The sequence below is a fragment of the Dendropsophus ebraccatus genome, chromosome 1 (genome assembly GCF_027789765.1).
Source record: "Dendropsophus ebraccatus isolate aDenEbr1 chromosome 1, aDenEbr1.pat, whole genome shotgun sequence".
Classification (NCBI taxonomy): domain Eukaryota; kingdom Metazoa; phylum Chordata; class Amphibia; order Anura; family Hylidae; genus Dendropsophus; species Dendropsophus ebraccatus.
Window position 1 is genome coordinate 188,463,689 of NC_091454.1, and position 18,561 is coordinate 188,482,249.

Here is an 18,561-nt window from a genome sequence, read left to right on the forward strand (position 1 = left end):
TGTGTTATAGGCCCAGCAATAACCTCATGGTGTTGATCCAACAAATGTTTCCTAGAGTGTCTAATATCTAAGCCATGTAATAGCTTTGTAAATCAGGCACTGATCTACCTGATCAATGCTCATGACGGGCAGCAGTCTTCAAATGTATTTCCACCCTAAGCAATGTCCAGTGTTTAGTGCAGTCTGGTGCTAAACTAAATTTGAGCAAATTTCGACCAAACTTGGGTTCTTCTGACGTTCAGACGAATCCAAGCATGCTTGAAGTTCAAGCATGTTTTTAGTTCCAACCAACATATGTGCACACCCTTAAGCCTTATTTATACCCCTTCACCCTCCTAATAATACCCATGGAGCCTGATTCATTACAGGGACATGTCAAAAGTTTTGACCGGCTAGGGTCTGACCCACCCCCATTGATTCAGGAAAATTAGCCAGGAGAAGTGTGTTTCACTTCTCCGCTGTCAATCATCTCCATTTAGCAGCCCCTGCTAGAGCTGCCTAGGTGGAGATCGCTGCAAACCAGGGAGTAATATGCACAACAGTATGCTTTTCCTGGCTTGTTTACTCTGTTAAGAGTATTAACAGGATTAGTATATCTGCCCTAGTATTGCAAAGTAAGTCAACTTGCATACTGTATGCATGTATACATATACTACTGTATGGCATTGAGATATCTGATATTACTAAGTTGGAAAGTGACTTTATCTCTTTTGATTGGCATTTACCGCTAAGAAGGATTAACTCTTGCCAAGTGGATGACAATCCATAGACTAATAAACCAGACACTGGTATAGGGGGCAAAAAACATAATGCAGACACCATTCCAGTATTGTAGGGATTAAAAAGCCTCTAACAAAGTAAAACATCTGAATGCCCAAGTGATAGCAGATGCTGTTTTGTGCTGTTGGGACCTTACTGCTATTATAATGAATGAAGGGCTGAGATCTTTTCACCCCCCCCCCCCCCCATGTGCAATCAGTCACCGAGAAGAGCTTGCAGAATGCCGCTATTCAGTATTAACTATAGCCCTTGAATAGCTGCTGTATAAGAAGCAGTGAGGAGCAGCCTAACAATGGAGATAAGCTCTGTTGTAATCAGAGATTATGCCTCTTGTACTTTGATAACATTTGTATGATAAATAGGTTTTGATGCCGTACTGTGTATTATAAACCCTAATGTCTGGCGTCTTCAATAACCGCTCCAGAGCCGCTCTTTAATGTTCAAAGACTAATTACTCTTCTGAAGAAATGCTCTATGAATGGTAAGGACATGGTGCGACAGTCAAGGAGAAATTAACCATGTCATGCTTAGGGGTAGACTTTATGGTGCCGCATACCTTAATGTATATTGCTTTTATCTCTGCTGGTTCATGACTGGGAGTTTGTGATGTCCAATCAGAAGTTTTGTTCACAATGTCCTTGAATATTCCTTTGATAGCTCTTCAAACATCTTTTATTTCTATTGTTCTTTTTTTTTTCTTTTACTTTTATATCTCTTCTTCTGAGAGAAAAGATTTGCGCAAACAATAACACATTGACAGTTTTCTCCTATGTTTCTTAATTATTCTTGTTCAATGTTTCTAACAAGTCTTCCTCTACGTATGACCAGAATTTCATTTTACGGTCCTACTTTACTGAATCATTTTATAATACAGTGATCCCTCAACTTACAATGGCCTCAAGATACAATATTTTCAACATACAATGGTCCTTTCTGGACCATCGTAACTTGAGACCAGACTCAACATACAGTACAATGCTATGGACAGTCAGGATCTGCAGCACATGTAAATAACTAGATGATCAACCAATGAAACTGGACATTTTACTAGTAAAACCCCCGTATTAGTGAAGTGCCTGCACTGGTTGGCTGTCTAGTAGTGATTCTCCAGAGTATAGTGTGATACTACATGTCCTCTGCTTCTTCTTACCTGGGCAGTTTTTCATACAATTTTGGTCTCAACATACAATATTTTCAATATAATGGTCGTCCTGGAACCAATTAATATCGTATGTTGAGGGACCACTATATAAGTTATCTCCCCCACCTTCCCATACACATGAACGTATGGCACGGCTTAATATTCATATTTCCTTTTTAAGGGAAGAGATGGGTGTACAAAACTCTGGCCGCTGTTTCTCCCAGCCAGAATAAAAAGATCAGACAGTGAAAATACAACATGCCCAAGCCTTCTCTCTACCAACATCATCCGTCAGGGGAAAGTCAGTTTACACAGTAAACCTGCCAAAGCCTGAAGTTTTGGCTGACTTAAAGGTTTATGAGCATCTTAAAAATTAATACAGTTAAAGTAATAAAAAAAAAAATATATATATATATATATATATATATATATATATATATATATATATATATATATACACGTGTTTTTATAAATTTTGATACTTGGTGTTCTTGGACCAATATAATATTTAACTATTTGGTTGAGTGTCTACACAGTAATCCGATGGATAAAGTCTTTATTTTAAAAAGGCATGTAAATATTAGGGTAATTTGTTATTGTCCCCGTACACTTTAGACTGCTATCAGCCAAACTCGCCGGTCCTGCCAAATTTGGATATAAATCTAGGGTGTAAGCCCCCCCCAAACAACATCCGACATCATAGCTGACCCCTTTGTTGAAAAAGAGATAAACCGCTGTGAGACTGCGAACATAAGGCCATGCCGAATGTTCCTTTGTATTGGGAGGATAGGCAACAGGCAGGAGAGACAACTGGCAATTGGATGATCGCATCAGTGTGCGCCCACATCCCAATTCAACATAGCCAACAATGGAGCTGCACTCTCCATTGTGTGACCTGACAGGGTTGTGTGGCCTTTTTTCAATGAAAAGTCGTGAATAGTCATCTCATGCTAGGGATCCCGGCCGAAGTGTATACTATGTGTATACACTCCGGCCGGGATTACCTCAGACTGCAGTGCACATACGTTTTATATTAATCACGGCCGTTGTTGCAAATCGGCAAGAACGGCCGTGATTAATATAAAAAAATTTGCATTGTGTGAACATAGCCTAAAGAAGTTTTAACTTAGATACTCATTGCATTCATAATACCCAGTCCTATAGTTTTCTGACCTGTAGTCCTTTAATATTTTCCATGTTGCTTTGACCTCCTCTCCTTCTTTAAAATCTTAATGAAAAGCAAGGAAGAGGCTGCTGTCTATCTCCTGTTCTCAGCCTGTCTTATTCTTTGTTTTTTTTTAAACTACTAAAGTTTTATCTATCTACAATATAGTACATTGCCTCCATGTAAGCCTCTCTTGGATGTATTGATCTTTTCTATCATCAATAGCCTTCCTTTGTACTATACGTCAAGAAGTCTTCAACAACCATATCACTCCTCAGACAACTGTCTTCAAATCTTTCACCTCATCTGCAATGATTCAGAGCTTCTTCCACAGACTAGAACTATACAAATGGGGTATAATATTCTTTGGATTTCTGTAAACTATAGCAACATGTCTGTTCTCCTATGCAGTTCCAACCTTATGAGTATATGCGTGTGGTCGTGTAGGGTCCATCACTTGTTATTACTAAAGGTGACACCACTAGTTGTGATGAGTACACCCTAAATCACACTAGAGGAAGCTACATCCACTAATACAGGGGTGGGGAACCTCCGGCCCGCGGGCCGCATCCGGCCCCTGACACCTCCGGATGTGGCCCGCGGCTCCCCTGTGACATGCGCCGCTCTGGAGGAGAAGGAGCCGACACACACGGCATCCTCCTGTGTCTGTGACAGCTGCCAGGAGGATGCTGTGAGCGCCGGCTCCTTCCCCTCAGAGCGGTGCACATCTTCTGACTCCTGCCCTCCTGTGACGTGCGCCGCGCTGGTGAGGCAGGAGCTGGCACAGACACAGGAAGATGTGTTGTATGCCGGCTCCTGCCTCACCAGCGCGGCGCAGAGTGGCGCACGTCTTCTGACTCCTGCGGGCCGCGCGCGATGACGTCATTTCATCGCGCGCCGCCTGCAGGAGAAGACCGGCACAGAAGAGAGGAGGGAGAAGAGGACCTGGACAGCGTGGGAGCGGAGGAAAGGTGAGTGAGATGTTTATTTTTTTCATTTGGGGCAGACACTGGGGGTTAACTAGGCCACAAGGGACATGACTGGGGGGTTAACTAGGCCACCAGGGACATGACTGGGGGGTTAACTAGGCTACCAGGGACATGACTGGGGGGTTAACTAGGCTACCAGGGACATGACTGGGGGGTTAACTAGGCCACCAGGGACATGACTGGGGGGTTAACTAGGCCACCAGGGACATGACTGAGGAGTTAACTAGGCCACCAGGGACATGACTGGGGGGTTAACTAAGCTACCAGGGACATGACTGGGGGGGTTAACTAGGCCACCAGGGACATGACTGAGGAGTTAACTAGGCCACCAGGGACATGACTGAGGAGTTAGCTAGGCCACCAGGGACATGACTGGGGGGGTTAACTAGGCTACCAGGGACATGACTGGGGGGGTTAACTAGGCTACCAGGGACATGGCTGGGGGGTTAACTAGGCCACCAGGGACATGGCTGGGGGGTTAACTAGGCCACCAGGGACATGGCTGGGGGGTTAACTAGGCCACCAGGGACATGGCTGGGGGGTTAACTAGGCCACCAGGGACATGGCTGGGGGGTTAACTAGGCTACCAGGGGCATCACTAAGGATTCAAATCAGGTACAAGGGGCATCACAGAGGGTTAACTACAATAGCAGGGGCATTAGGGGAACAATACTATGCCTTGTTCGGGTGCTGCAAACCCCCGCTACTAACTGCCGCGCACGGTATAACATTGAGTGCGGCCCTCGAATGATTTTATTAAGGCCCGACCGGCCCTCGACATGGAAAAGGTTCCCCACCCCTGCACTAATATATTGACTTATGTTACAATGGCACAATCGGGCAGTACAGTATTATTTCTGTGTGATACAGGTACTTAGGAACTGTAAGATACTATTTGGGCGATGCAGGGACCTTAAAAGACCTTAACAATTTTTTCCAATGCAAATTTATCCTATGCAAAACATTTATTACCTACCCACAGGACTGGATGTATAATCAATGGGGACCTCACCGATCACTAAAATGGGGTCCTGTGTCCTCTGTTCCTACTCATTTTCCAAATGCAGTGAAAAAGAGCCTAAACACAATAGTAGTTGTTCAAGCAGCCTTTAGGTCCATTAAGGATCTACTTGCCTGCCTTTGTAGAAATATAGATATTGAATGGAATGGCAGTATTCATGCAGACAAGTCCTACCACTTCTTAAGAGCTCCCCCTATGGCTGTGCTTGGTATCTTCTATTAGCCCCGGACACTGAATGGAGCAGGAGAGCCAATTCAAGTACCTTCACACTAGGGTCAGGCAACAAGGAGGAATAGAAGGACTATACATTTATCCTCTATACTGTAGAATGGTGACTTTTCAATTTTTGTGAGTTAAAGTTTTAGATAGATACAAGAAAAAAAAATAAAAAATTTCATACATACCTCTCCCCTGTCTCCGTCTAGCTTCTGCACCCCCCCCCCCACTCCCCAGGAACTCGCTGGAACTTATGAGCGGTCTCTAAAGTGACAGGCCGCTCAGCCAATTAGTAGGTGGGGGTGTTGTCCCGCCTGTGCTCACTTATCCAGAATATGGCCCTCATGTTTTATTTTCACTTGTCTAAACCCTGTCTGAATACTGCTCTATTTCTTCTACCTCAGTAATTGATATTCTTTCCACACCCATCTCTTCCCTTCTAGTTCCCTCTGGCCATTTAACAGTCAACCTTTGTTTTACTTTTGATTGACACTCTGCCTTTCCACTTATCCTTCACATTGTCAGTCTTGGTACTGAGTCTCTGATCCAATCACATGTTAAACCAGACCCCTGACCTCCTATATACACTTCCTTGGTTCAGTAACCCTTCGCTCCTTTTTTTTTGTAAGCATTCTACTGTATACCCTGTGTCTTTGCTCTCTATCTGCTATACCTGCTAACCTGACTTTGGTTTATTGTACCTTTAACTTTGCAAATTGGATTCTGATTTTGTACTGTATTGCTAGTTTGGTTTTGACCTCAGCCTGTTTTATTTTCCTTGTGATGTTTGTTAGTCTTGGCCTTGTTTTACGTTTCACATTGTCGCAAGTAAGGGACCATCTCCGTGGTTGTCCACAGTCTCTAAAAACTGCCAGAGGCAAGAAGGCGGGGACCGTGACCAGGGACAAGTTCAGGGTTCACTGTCTTTTTTCACCTCATCCCATCCCTGGCCAAACACTAACTGCGGCTGTGACAGTCACCTTTACATACAAAACTACTGTACTTAAAGAAGAATTCAACTCTTTACCCTCAGTGAGTTCTCTATAAAAAACTATTTTTTTTTTTATTTTTTTTTTAACAAGCAATTTCCAGTTCTTCTTCCTGAGGTTTACAATAGTGGCGTATCAGTTAAGGCTTGCTAATTTTCCAATGGAAGGACATTATTAGCCAGAGGATATTGTGAGTCAGAGCATCAATGATGAAGCTCGGGCAAGGTTTGGCTAAGTTAAATAATAATCATACATTTTCTGAATAAAAAATAAGATGCTATTCTACAAGGATATTTTTAGTGTGTTCAGACAGGACACAATGCTGAAAAGACCATCGAAGGTGCGGGTTTATAGGTCATTATTACTGAAGCAACCCCATACTTTTCAAATCAGATATTTGCCTTTGATTTTAATAAGTACTGATTACCATATAGATGTACTGTAATGCATGTCTGCACCGAACATACGGCACTGGATGTGCGCAGAATACAACACAGCTGTATCTAATTCAATACTGATGGCACATCTGAACTGAAATTCCAGCAACACAGTACAAGAGCTCCGAAGTCCTAAATACTTTAGGATTTTTTTTTTCTTTGCTGTGGATTTTTCTGCAGATAGCATTGCAATGGGTGAAATGCGGTTAAAGTTTTGCAGCATGCCTTGAAGCCCAGGCCGTTTTTTTTTCTGCTATGAGGTTTTATTAATTTATTACTCCGTGAATTGTTTCAGGGCTTCTCTGTGGATTCTGTAAGTTGGCTAATAACATACTATATCCTTAAGGGGTTATGAACGTTATACATTAGTATAAAGTAGCACAGCAGCGTATGAAACTTTGCAATATGCTCTTAAAGCTGATTTAATCCTTTATGCTATATCTCAAACATAGTATACATAGTGTTGCATATTATTGAGGGTCAGAAACGGACAGCAGGGGATACTTATAAAAGAACATATATGTCTTTCTGGAATCCCCCAGTAATGTTAAGCTGTGACATTTATGAGCTCAGTCCCTTTGTACCTCAGTACCCTAATAGTGGTTATGATGCGGACACTTGTTTCCATGGTGGTTTCATCCTTAATAAACAGTAGATTTTTCAATACCTTGGGGCCCTGGTGTTTGGGATGTTATCTGCCCATGCCCCATTAATGTCCCCCATGTGACTAGATACCATCATACCAATACATGCTTTCCTCTTTCAGTTGTGGTGTTCTTTATGGTAGTACCCAGGGTCAGAAAGCCACTCTATCAGATCTAATCCTACCGTTCTGGTGAGACTGCAAGGACCAAGATGACTCATGCACTAAAAACCCTGTTGCCCTACCAGGCCACTGCATATGAATAAATATAACAATCTGCTTTGGCTTCTGCAAATATAGTAGTATAGGTGAATGGAAATCAACAAGCTGCATTGAGATGTAGGATACAATTTTAGAGGGAAAGATCGGGATCATGTGCTATTAACTTTGTTGGCAAGGAAGTCATATCCAGAAAAGAGATGATGTGATGCAACTAGAACTTGTTGGGGATGTGTATACCAATACCTCCTTAATGCTATGTTCACATTGGTCTTGGAGGCTCCATTGGCTTCCTCAATCACAGGTTATATATATTTAAAATATCAGATAAAATAAGACAGCAGGCTGCTATATTCTGTCTGGTCAAATGGAAAGACACCACAATGAAAACTAATGTGTTCGGTGTCCGGTGCATCAATTGGCCCAGATTTTCCTTCATCTGCTACAATGACAGAGCAGTAGAAGGGAGAAAAACAATAAAGATGTAAACAATGTGAAGAGGGAGTATACAAACTCACAAATCCACTGGACTTTTGTAATAAAATCTTGCCATGGTACATCATTATCATTCCTTTATCAAAGTACTGCAGATTGCACAGCATCCTGGTCTTTTTTCTCTGATTTTATTTTTTTATCCATCACAAATTCTGGAATTTTTGAAGGTAGAAAAAGGCAATGCATGCAGCACATTGTTCCCATCAAAAAGATGGATACCCTTGCAGTCTGTCCAGCACCATTGGTATCCATTCATTAACAAACCCATTATATTTTCATGGTTTCCATTTATAGTGAAAACAACAACAGCGATGTGAATAGAACTCAAAATAAATGTTGCTTTAATTTGTATGGCCATTATCTATCTACCTCTCTCTATATATCTGTTGATCTCCTTAAAACATTCTTATTATAAAGATGCAGTTAATTCTGGGGTTAAATAATGAAGAAGTGTATTCAAAGCTGAAGTCCTCCTCTCCGGTCATCTCTTCCTTGAAAATCATACTTTGCCAGCGTCAAGGACAGAAATGTAATTTCTTAAATTCTAAGAAACAATTGTCTTTCCCCAGAGGAAAGGTGAATTTGAAAAGTGGAAGCCTTCCTTGTTATCTGTGTCATCCATTTTTGTGACAGAGTAAATGTTTTAATGCATTGGTCACTGAATTATTCAAGTACTTTCTGGACAAAGTCTGACATTTGTGATGAAGAACACACTGGACGTCGGTGGCAATAATATATTTCAGAACAAATCCCTGCAAGTCATTGCGAGTGTGTGTCAGGGGCTTTATTTTTTGCTGGAATATTGGTTTTATATGTAAATTGGATCAATTAATGAATGAATGAATGTGTGTTGTGCAGATCCATCCACTTAAAGGGATGTAATCTAGGCATGATCACATTTCAGATAACATGCCCTCGATATGGAGTTGTGAAATGTTTTTGTGCAAGGCCTCACATAGCTTAACTGAAAAAAATCATATGTAAAATCTGAGTTGTGGTTCTGCCATGTTTTTTTTTTTTTTTTTTTGCTCACCTTGAATACACAATCCATCTGTGCAGTTTTCAGACTCTTGGCTCATCCCGTCACACGGCTTCCCTCCATTGGTTGCAGCCGGTATTGTGCACTCCCTTTCACGTTGGTGTTCACACTCTGGGCTGCAGACTGACCATTCACCCCACTCTCTCCATTGTCCTTCTACTAGAAAATAAGATAAAAAAAGGAATATTATCAGTGTGCTCCCCCATCCCCACACTTCAACAAAATATTGGCTCCTTTTACTCTTTTCAGAGAATGATATAAAATTATCTGATTAATTGCAATAAAGGGGTTGTCCAGCAAAAATCTTTTTCTTTCTAGTCAACTGGTGTCGAAAAGTTAGATTTGTAATTTACTTCTATTAAAAAATCTCAAGTCTTCCCATACTTATCAGCTGCTGTATGTTATGCAGGAAATGTTGTTTTATTTTCAGCCTGACACAGTGCTCTCTGCTGCCATCTCTGGACAGGATCTCTCTAGACAAGGAGAGGCAAATCTATGGAAATCCCCAACTCCTGCTCTGGACAGTTCCTGTCTCGGCCAGAGATGTCAGCAGAGAGCACTGTGTTAGACTGAAAATAAAACAACACTTCCTGCAGGACATACAGCAGTTAATAAGTATGGGAAGACTTTAGATTTTTTAATAGAAGTAAATTACACGTCTATATAACTTTCTGACACCAGTTCATTTGAAAGAAAAAGATTTTTCGCTGGACAACCCCTTTAATTAATCACAATAGTCTCTTCCTATCATTCACTAGAGTGCTGACACACAAATATGCTTCATAGATGCATGAACCATCCCTTATTTCCTTTTTTTCGCCTTTGGAAGAAAATTGGGGGAAAAAAATAAAAAAATTAGACATTGCCAGGTGTTGTCTCTTGGTCTCACTAGTAACAGGTAAGGCCAGGTTCACAGCTGTTATGGTTTCTATTCATCTGCTTATTTATTGAAGCTGAATAATAAAAATAAAAAAAATAAAAAAAACTGTGCTTGACTTTGCTGGGGTCCTTTAGGTTTCCAGCATGGTGTCCATGATAGTGCCTTACTTTGATATTTTGGACAGAACCATCTAACTAAGCCTTCTACTTAGAGCAGGACATAGCTTAAAGTAGAGTTAGACTACTTCTGAATGGTTTAATTTTTTTCCAATATGAATACAGAATACTTATGTGACGCTTCCTTTTATTTTCTACATGTTGACCGTGAGAACTATATAGTTTGATGACTAAATTGCATGGAGATAATTACCATGTATGCTAAATATAAAATACCTTCCACTACCTTAGTAGCTCATGGTAATGAGCAAGTAGATAATAGGTGTTGACAGTGACTGGATGACAGAAATGACCCACGGTTCACTGACTATGTCTTTCTCCACCTTAACTTATTATCTACCGCGTTGAAGATTGGTCCATAACGATGACATCCGGGACAGATGACAACGTCTCATAATGGTGCATGCTACAGTGCTCATTATCTGGTGCAAATGCTATGGCTTTGGGAGATAAATCTACTCTATAATCTGTAATGTTGGTGACAATAAATTCTGTAACAGCACTAATTCCATAAGTTCAAATAAATTAAAGATTTATTCTAAATCTTTGGTAATGATTTTAATGAAGAAATGACTGTGTAGGTGTGATGCCAATTTTTCAAGTCACTATTCTAGACAAGTTTTGAAGTGGAATGCCCCTTTTGAACAATAATATCACTCGCCCAGACATATGTAGTAGTGAGAGCTAAGCACACTGGACCCTCCTGGAAAGAGAAACTTCTGAATGGCTTAAAGAGTTTGTACTTGGACCAGAAGACAAGTAGTCGGCTCCACAGTACTAACTTCCTGTCTTTTCACATCCCAGAGGTATATTTTAAGTACCATAAAGTGAATGTTTCATCAGGTATACCTCTTTAAGTTTTTTACATAAATGGTTTTGTGGCATTGCAGGGTTGTGATGAACCCCCTCCACATGGCCCTGGTGTATTCCTGGGCACCGGTCCAGCATGAAGTATTAACCAGCATTAGAATCATTGAAGCTGCGGCAGAGAGAGGAGATGGTTTTGTCAAACTGTGGGATGGCGGGTCCACCCTCAGTGCTTCATGCCGGGCTAGTGCCCGGAAATAGACCGTCGCAGTGTCCAGTTTAAAAAAAAAAAAAAAAAAAGGGGGATGCCGGTGCCAATCCATTCATGTAAAAAAACTTAAATCTGTGTAATTGATTGTACATTTGCTTTAAATCTTCTGAGATGGGAAGGGAAAGATGTCCTGATAATCAGGTTAGGCAGAAACCACACCTGCACATAATCTCCAATATTGCAGATGTTAAGAGAAATATATCTGGGCCATTGTCTTCCTTTCATCTGGGTCATTTTGTGAGAATTACATAAAAAAATATTTGAAAACATGGCCAAATCCTGGACACTAAATGAATTTTCATAGGATAGATGATGAATATCTGAGAATTTGCCCCCCCCCCCCCCCCCACTGAACACAAGAACAGAGGTTCTATGTCCCCCTCCAGGTTGAATACAGCAGTGATCCGAACCAACATCCCTGCTACTCTATTCAAGTATGTCTATCTTTGTCAGACCCATGTCTGAATGGGAGGACACAGGACCTCTAATCTTGAGATTACTGGGGCTTCCAGCAGCTGGACAGTTTTTCCTGTGTATAGGTGATAAATTTCCATAATGGGAAAAGTTCTTTCAAATTGATCCATATCGGACTATGGACACCCTTTGTGGACATTTAGAGCAGTTTTGGCAAAAAAATTCCAGCTTTTTATCCAACCATCTTTGAGTAAATTTTATCCTATACAAAAAATAAGGTATTAACACTGAAACTAGTAGGATTGGATTTTGTCCTTCCATAGGATCTGAAGCCAAGAAGTGTGACATCACTCAGGACTGGCTCATTTCACTAGGGAACTATTGTGCACTGTTGTGTTTCCGGCCACCAATCACTATCAAGGGTAACTCATACTGTAGATGTCTCTCCTCTTTCTAGTAAACCTACTGTATCACAAGACAGTCTATTAGTCTCCTGGGGTCCTCTCCACCAATAGAAAGTGTTCCCCAGATGTCTATATACTGTACAGTAGTGGAACGGATTGTTCTAGTTTGTTCTAGAAGTTCTGGTCTAATCAGAGTAAGAGCCAGAAAAGTTTTGCCTGCTGAGAGACTTTCCAGAGCCTGGCCTGGATCCTGATTCCTTCAGCACCTTTTTCTTGAAGTTCTTCTACACCCTAGCCCTTTCGGGCTAGTGATCCTGTGGTGTGGCTACCTAGGGGCTATCTCTTCTTCTAATCCATAAAAGCCTTTTAAAAAGTCTTCAGAAGCTATACAAGTCGACAGTTTTGAAAGAGCAATTAAAGCTGAGTAAGGGATAAAGCTGAGACAAAGCGATTTCTAATGTTTAATGATAAATGATCACAAACAGGATTGTTTATCTTTAGCCTGAAATCGTTCACCATATCACACAGAATGATAGTCTGTAGGGACGATCATTACAACTATAATTACTACGATTGTTTATTTCATCTGATCCCAGCAAAAGCATGAACAATGTTGAATTATGCTGCGTTTACACGGAACGATTATCGCTCAAATTTTCACAATAACGATCTAAACCAAATTGTTGCTTCAAAATCATTAAACAACCGATTAGGCGAATTATCGCTCCGTGTAAACGTAGCATTATACTGGAGGTTTAGCAAACTATTATCTAAATCAACGATCAATGACATGTACGATTTCTCGATTATTGCTTGCAATTACACAGAACAAATATTGTTTAAATTTGAACTGTATAACGATTTTCCACACAATAATCGTCTTTTGTAAAAGGGCCCTAACTCTGCTACAATTCGCTTGAACCTAAGGAGAACTCTAACGTCTAGCTTACACACAAAGTGGGACCTGTGTTCCTGGAATTGTGCCACTCTATGCCCCTGACAAGCAATGGATGGATCATCATAGTCGTGGATACAGGTATTTCTTTCACAAGTATATCTCCACAAACACAAAGTGGTAAGATCACCTTACACCCAGTGTCTGGATAGGTCCTCCCTTAAGGTAGCCCTTTGTACTCTAAGTCAAGTCTTATTTCACAAGTACCTGCTAAAGTAGTGAATCTAAGTCGTATAAGTAACAAAGGACTTTATTCAAAACCTCTGTATATTCAATATACTGTAACTACTAAGAAAGCGGTGATTTATCTAAAGTACCTTTAGTATACAGTACCTTCTTGGAAGCAGTGAAAGCGATTTCAAGTGACACTAAAGTATTATAAAAGGGATCTCAGCCAGCAAACTCTCAAGCTAACTCTCTATTGCATCTTGCTATAAAGCAAAATAAAAGACAGCGCTCCATAGCATAAATCTGACAAATAACTTAGGTGAGTTAAATGTGTTGGAGGTCCTCACCTAGTCGAGTTGTGCTAACTACAAGGCACAACTCTTGTGTGAGCACACAATCGGGACCGCTACCACTCCCATGTAATCCTCACAGGATCAAGCATTAGACGATACAGCTCCTCTCCAAGTATGGGTCAACAGGGCGCAGGTCCAATAAAGTACTCTCCAGAATGTTCTGTATACTCCTCTACCACAGCTGTGATCATCTTGATGATCTAATTGATCGAATGTTGTTCTATCCATGTCTATTGAAAAACAGTCTGGTGACGCCACACATAGGGATTTTCTTAGACACACCCCTTCTCCTACCGGCTCCTGAGCAAACCACCAATCCCGGCAGGTGGAATACTGCTACCTCACAGCCCACCAGTGAGCAGGGAGGCGTGGCCTAGCCCTCCTCCTCCAATCAATTTTTTTTACAAGTGCACATGGATAGAACAACATTTAATCAATCAGATCAAGATGGTTACAGAAGCGGTAGAGGAGTATATAGAACATGCTGAAGAGTACTTTATTGGACCTGCGCCCTGTTGAACCATACTTGGAGAGGAGGTGTATCATCTTGCTATAAAAGAACTGTTATTACCATGTACTGTACCTTTAAATAAACTTCAGTAAAGTTCCAACTTGTTTAAGTTTATCCTTGACCGTGATTACTCCGCACTACACCTGCACCTACACTGTTCTTCAATGGGCGTGTGTTGGCATCCAGGGAGGGTATATACCACTCTGAGAACTGTGACAAGTGCCACAGTGTTACAGTAACTGTGCAATGTGTTTGTAATCTCTCAGTTCTACAGGTTAAAATGAATCTGAGCCAAAGAGATCAAGCTGGGAATATTTTCTGGGATTTTTTTTTTTAATCAGAACATCAGGGGTCCCTGGACCCAAACCAAATATAAATTCATAGATCAAAATGGCTTGTTAGGAAAGTCACACATTTTGAAAATTCTTTAAAACTAAAATTTTTATGTGATGGCATGTTGAAACAAGGATTCCTGCAGGTCTTTATCCAAAGACTCAATTGAACTACAGCTTTGGATGCCTATGGGTAAATTATTGTTCACAGGAGACTTCTTGGTTTGATACTGTTGTTGGAAAGAAGCCATTTTGAGGAAATCTAAAATGCTGTCTCAGTATCTTTCTGGATATCATATCTTTATGTAATTGTTTCAAGCTATCAACTATTCCCCATTCAATCTGTAATGTGCAGCTAACAAGCTAACTTGTTGAACCATCTGAGGTCTGTGTTAATGGCACAGCTGCTGACTTTTCAGCATTCACTGCTTACATTATACTTAGGCTATGTGCACATATTGCGGATGTGTCACACTACCATCTCAATTTTACCATGATGTATATTAATGGCAGAATTATTTCAAACCTTCCGATTACTGCCCAATTCACTATATGTGGCTTGCAGAAATCCATGGGCTTACCACCCAAAAGAAAAAGAAAAAATTCAGATCAATGGACCTGAATTCGACTAAATATAAAAAAATAGAAAATTTATGAAATAAATCTGCCACATTAATTTACTGCAAGGGCATTACTTCTGCAATTGTATTACAATGATGCACTCTATACAAAAAATAGGGCCACTCACCTGGACACTGTGAGGAGCAGCTAACTTTCTGCATAGATGACCCTACGCAGAAGGTGCCACCATTGAGAGGTGTTGGGTTGGTGCAAGTCCTAGAACGTTTCTGGACTCCGCGGCCACAGCTCACACTACACGCTGACCACTCCAGCCATGATGACCATCCTCCGTTTACTAGAAATAGAAGAGAAACACATATTATATAGATGGGATTCCAACAAAGTATAATTTTCTATGGTTTCGCTAAAGAAGTATTTTTAATAGTATAAATTCATTGTAACCAGATGGCATCACTTCAGTGACCTCTCCCCTTGTTATGTAAAAGGATGGCACTTTACAGAATAAGAAGATGATTACAGAAGCTTGCCGATAGAGTCCGTCTCACTGCAGTTCTCCGAATAAATATTCTTTTCCTCATGGCTTATTTACCGTAAAGCTTTAGCCAGGCTCTTTTACTCCCCAATTTCCTTGACAGCTATTTTCTTCACAAGTATCCTGACATTTTTGCTACAAGAAACATATATTTCAGCCACAATCAATAGTTTCAGCCAGTGAACTTTTCATTTGGTCCTTCTTGGCTACAAGCTTACAGCATGCTGAGGGCTGATTGACAGTCGTAACCTGACGGGAATTTCAAGGTTAGCACCTCAATATTATTTCTTATAAAAGAGTCACTATAATAGAACTATGAACTACCAATCTCTGCTAAAGGAAGAGCCTGTCCGCCATCAGAAGAAAGCTGAAGTGAGTGTTGAAGTGAAGCAAGCAAATCAAAGAGTCATTTATATTTAATTTCATATATATATATATATATCTATATATATATCTATATATATATATATATATAGATATATATATATCTATATATATATATATATATATATATATATATATATATATAAAATTTTAACCATGCATAATATTGCATGTATTAAAAAGTCTTAGAATCTGTGTACTGAAGCTGGGGCATTATTCTGCTAAAATAGGTGCCAGATAGGATAGGTGTTTAGATAGGATAGGTTTCCCAGCAGAACATTGCACAGAGCATCACATGGCCCCCACGGGGTATGTAATGCATCCTGGTACCATCTCCTCTGTGGTTGATGCACATGCACCCAGTCAGATCATACACCTTCTTCCATTGCTCTATGGTCCACCTCTGATGCCTTTGTGTACAGTACATTGCAGGCACTTTAGTAGTGGTCACAGGTCAGCATAGGTTGCATAGTTGTAATATTGTGTTGTGTATTCTGACACCTTTTAACTTCTGTTAAACCTGAGCAGGCTTTGAAGCTTCTTTGTGCAGACGAAAGTTCAAGTTTCCATGAAAACTTCCATGAGTCCTGTGCACAAGCCCTGTATAGGGCTCATGCATGAAACTCACCAATGCCTGGATACTTCCATAGCAACCTGAACTTTAGTCGGCAGCAGTGTCTACACACAGAAACATCAAATCCTGCTCTATGACTGGTAAGTTTTGACTTTTGTCTGCTAAAGTAGCTGTTTTATAATAAGACTAGACAGGCTTGCTTTTGTTTTATTGAGCTTTGAGCCCCAATGACATGGTCTCTTGTCTTTCATTGGTAGATACTAACCCCCACATAGCAGAAACACTCCACAAGACGGCCATTATAGAGATGTTCTGTCAAAATTTGTCTCTTGATAGAGTCCCTAACATCCTTTACCATTTCCAAAGCATCAACTGATTGTTCGCTTGCCACCTATTATATCCCACATATTCACAGGTGTCACTGCCATGAGATAACCAATGTTATTTAGGTCACTTGTCAATGGCTTTAATATTAGGGCTGACTGATGTATATAAAAAAAATCCTTTGAATTCTGAGTCTTTTCACTGAAAAAGATAATTATGATTAGAAGTTAATAGCAAAACAGCAAGAGCGCAACCTGCAGCCAGATGGCTTGAGGCAGTGGCAGAATTCTCATTACATTACATTACATTATATTGAGTATCAGTAGACTCAACCAGAAAGAAGGATTTAAAGGAGAAAGCTAAAGATGAGCAAATTGGTTTGTTCAAACCAATTTCCTTCTGAATTTTCAATAAAATTGAATTCACTCATATCTAATTGTATTTGGGATTCATATGGACATATAATAATTTAAAGAGCAGGGACTATGCTCAAGAAAAGGACTCTGAGTGGAGTACCACTATAAACCAAGGAAGCCACATAAGCCTTGTACAGGAGCAGGGAGTCCTGTCAAGCGGCAGACGTTCCTACTCCTGTACAAATTATCAGTTCTCCTTGGCATTAAATGGCAATGCTAAATGCATCTCAGCGTAGGCCGGGTTCACACAGCGTATGACACTGGCCCTTTTGTGACCCGGCCGCGTCACAGAAAGGCCGGTGTCAGTAAAGATCATCCAGGCCGTTACTGGCCGGATGAACTTCATTTATGTTGAATTGGGATGCGGCGCACTTTCCATTGTGTGCACTGACAGGTCTGTGCAGCCACTATTCAATGACATGTTAGTTTTTCGTGTGGCCAGTTGGAATCCCAGCTGCAGTGTATATTATGTGTATATACTCCGGCCGGGATTCCCTCTAACTTCTATGCAATGCATCTTATTTATTAATCGCAGCAATTTGCAACTACGGCTGGAGTTAATACAAAAGATATGTTGTGTGAACTTAGCCTTACAGTGATTTGCTAGGCCCTGTGAATATAAGGGTCCATTTACACAGAAAAATTATCTGACAGATAATCTGCCAAAGATTTGAAGCCAAAGCCAGGAATGGATTTGGAAAGAGGAGAAATCTCAGGTTTTCCTTCATGACCTGATCTCTGTTTATACTTTGTTTCTGGCTTTGGTGTAAAATCTTTGGCAGATAACCTGTCAGATAATCTTTCTGTGTAAATGGACCCTAACAGAGCACAGAGCAGCAACTTGTACAATGTGCGCCATTCAAGTTAGTGTACAGGAGCAATGAGTTGTGTCTTTTGTCAGAAATCTCTGCTCCTGTGGGAATTCTAATCAGCTACTAAATTTGAGTTGAATTCAACAATCCAGACAAATATTAAGCTGAATGCAATGGTCTGGTTTCTCTAATACCTGGTGATGATCAATTGTTATGTCTGGGGGAAATTCCTACAGGAAAAATATAGCATTACATAGTAGCCAGTGTAATGAATAGGCAACCATTTTATACATGGAAGCTACTCTTACCCAGTTTTTTTCATATTTTAGTCATAGTAGCGACCTGAGTGGGTATATTGTGTCACAGTACATATAGGCATTAGAGATGAGCCAACCGGGTTCGAGTTCGAGTCGATCCGGACCCGAACGATTGGTATTTGATTAGCTGGGGCTGCTGAACTTGGATAAAGCTCTAAGGTTGTCTGGAAAACATGGATACAGCAAATGACTATATCCATGATTTCCACATAGCC

The 18,561-nt window shown here is 40.6% G+C and overlaps 1 protein-coding gene across 4 annotated transcripts in view; it reads right to left on the reverse strand.

Annotated features, from left to right (window-relative positions):
- UNC5D (unc-5 netrin receptor D) overlaps positions 1-18,561 on the reverse strand; it is a 477,260-nt gene that overhangs the window by 132,530 nt on the left and 326,169 nt on the right. For 3 of the 4 annotated variants that reach the window (XM_069956352.1, XM_069956101.1, XM_069956546.1), the window contains exons 6-7: positions 15,154-15,321; positions 9,129-9,293 (exon numbers count right to left, since the gene is read on the reverse strand). In XM_069956352.1, coding sequence (XP_069812453.1) covers positions 9,129-9,293; positions 15,154-15,321 — 333 coding nt within the window. The remainder of the gene's footprint in view (positions 1-9,128; positions 9,294-15,153; positions 15,322-18,561) is intronic. The other variant, XM_069956215.1, reaches the window with a different exon arrangement.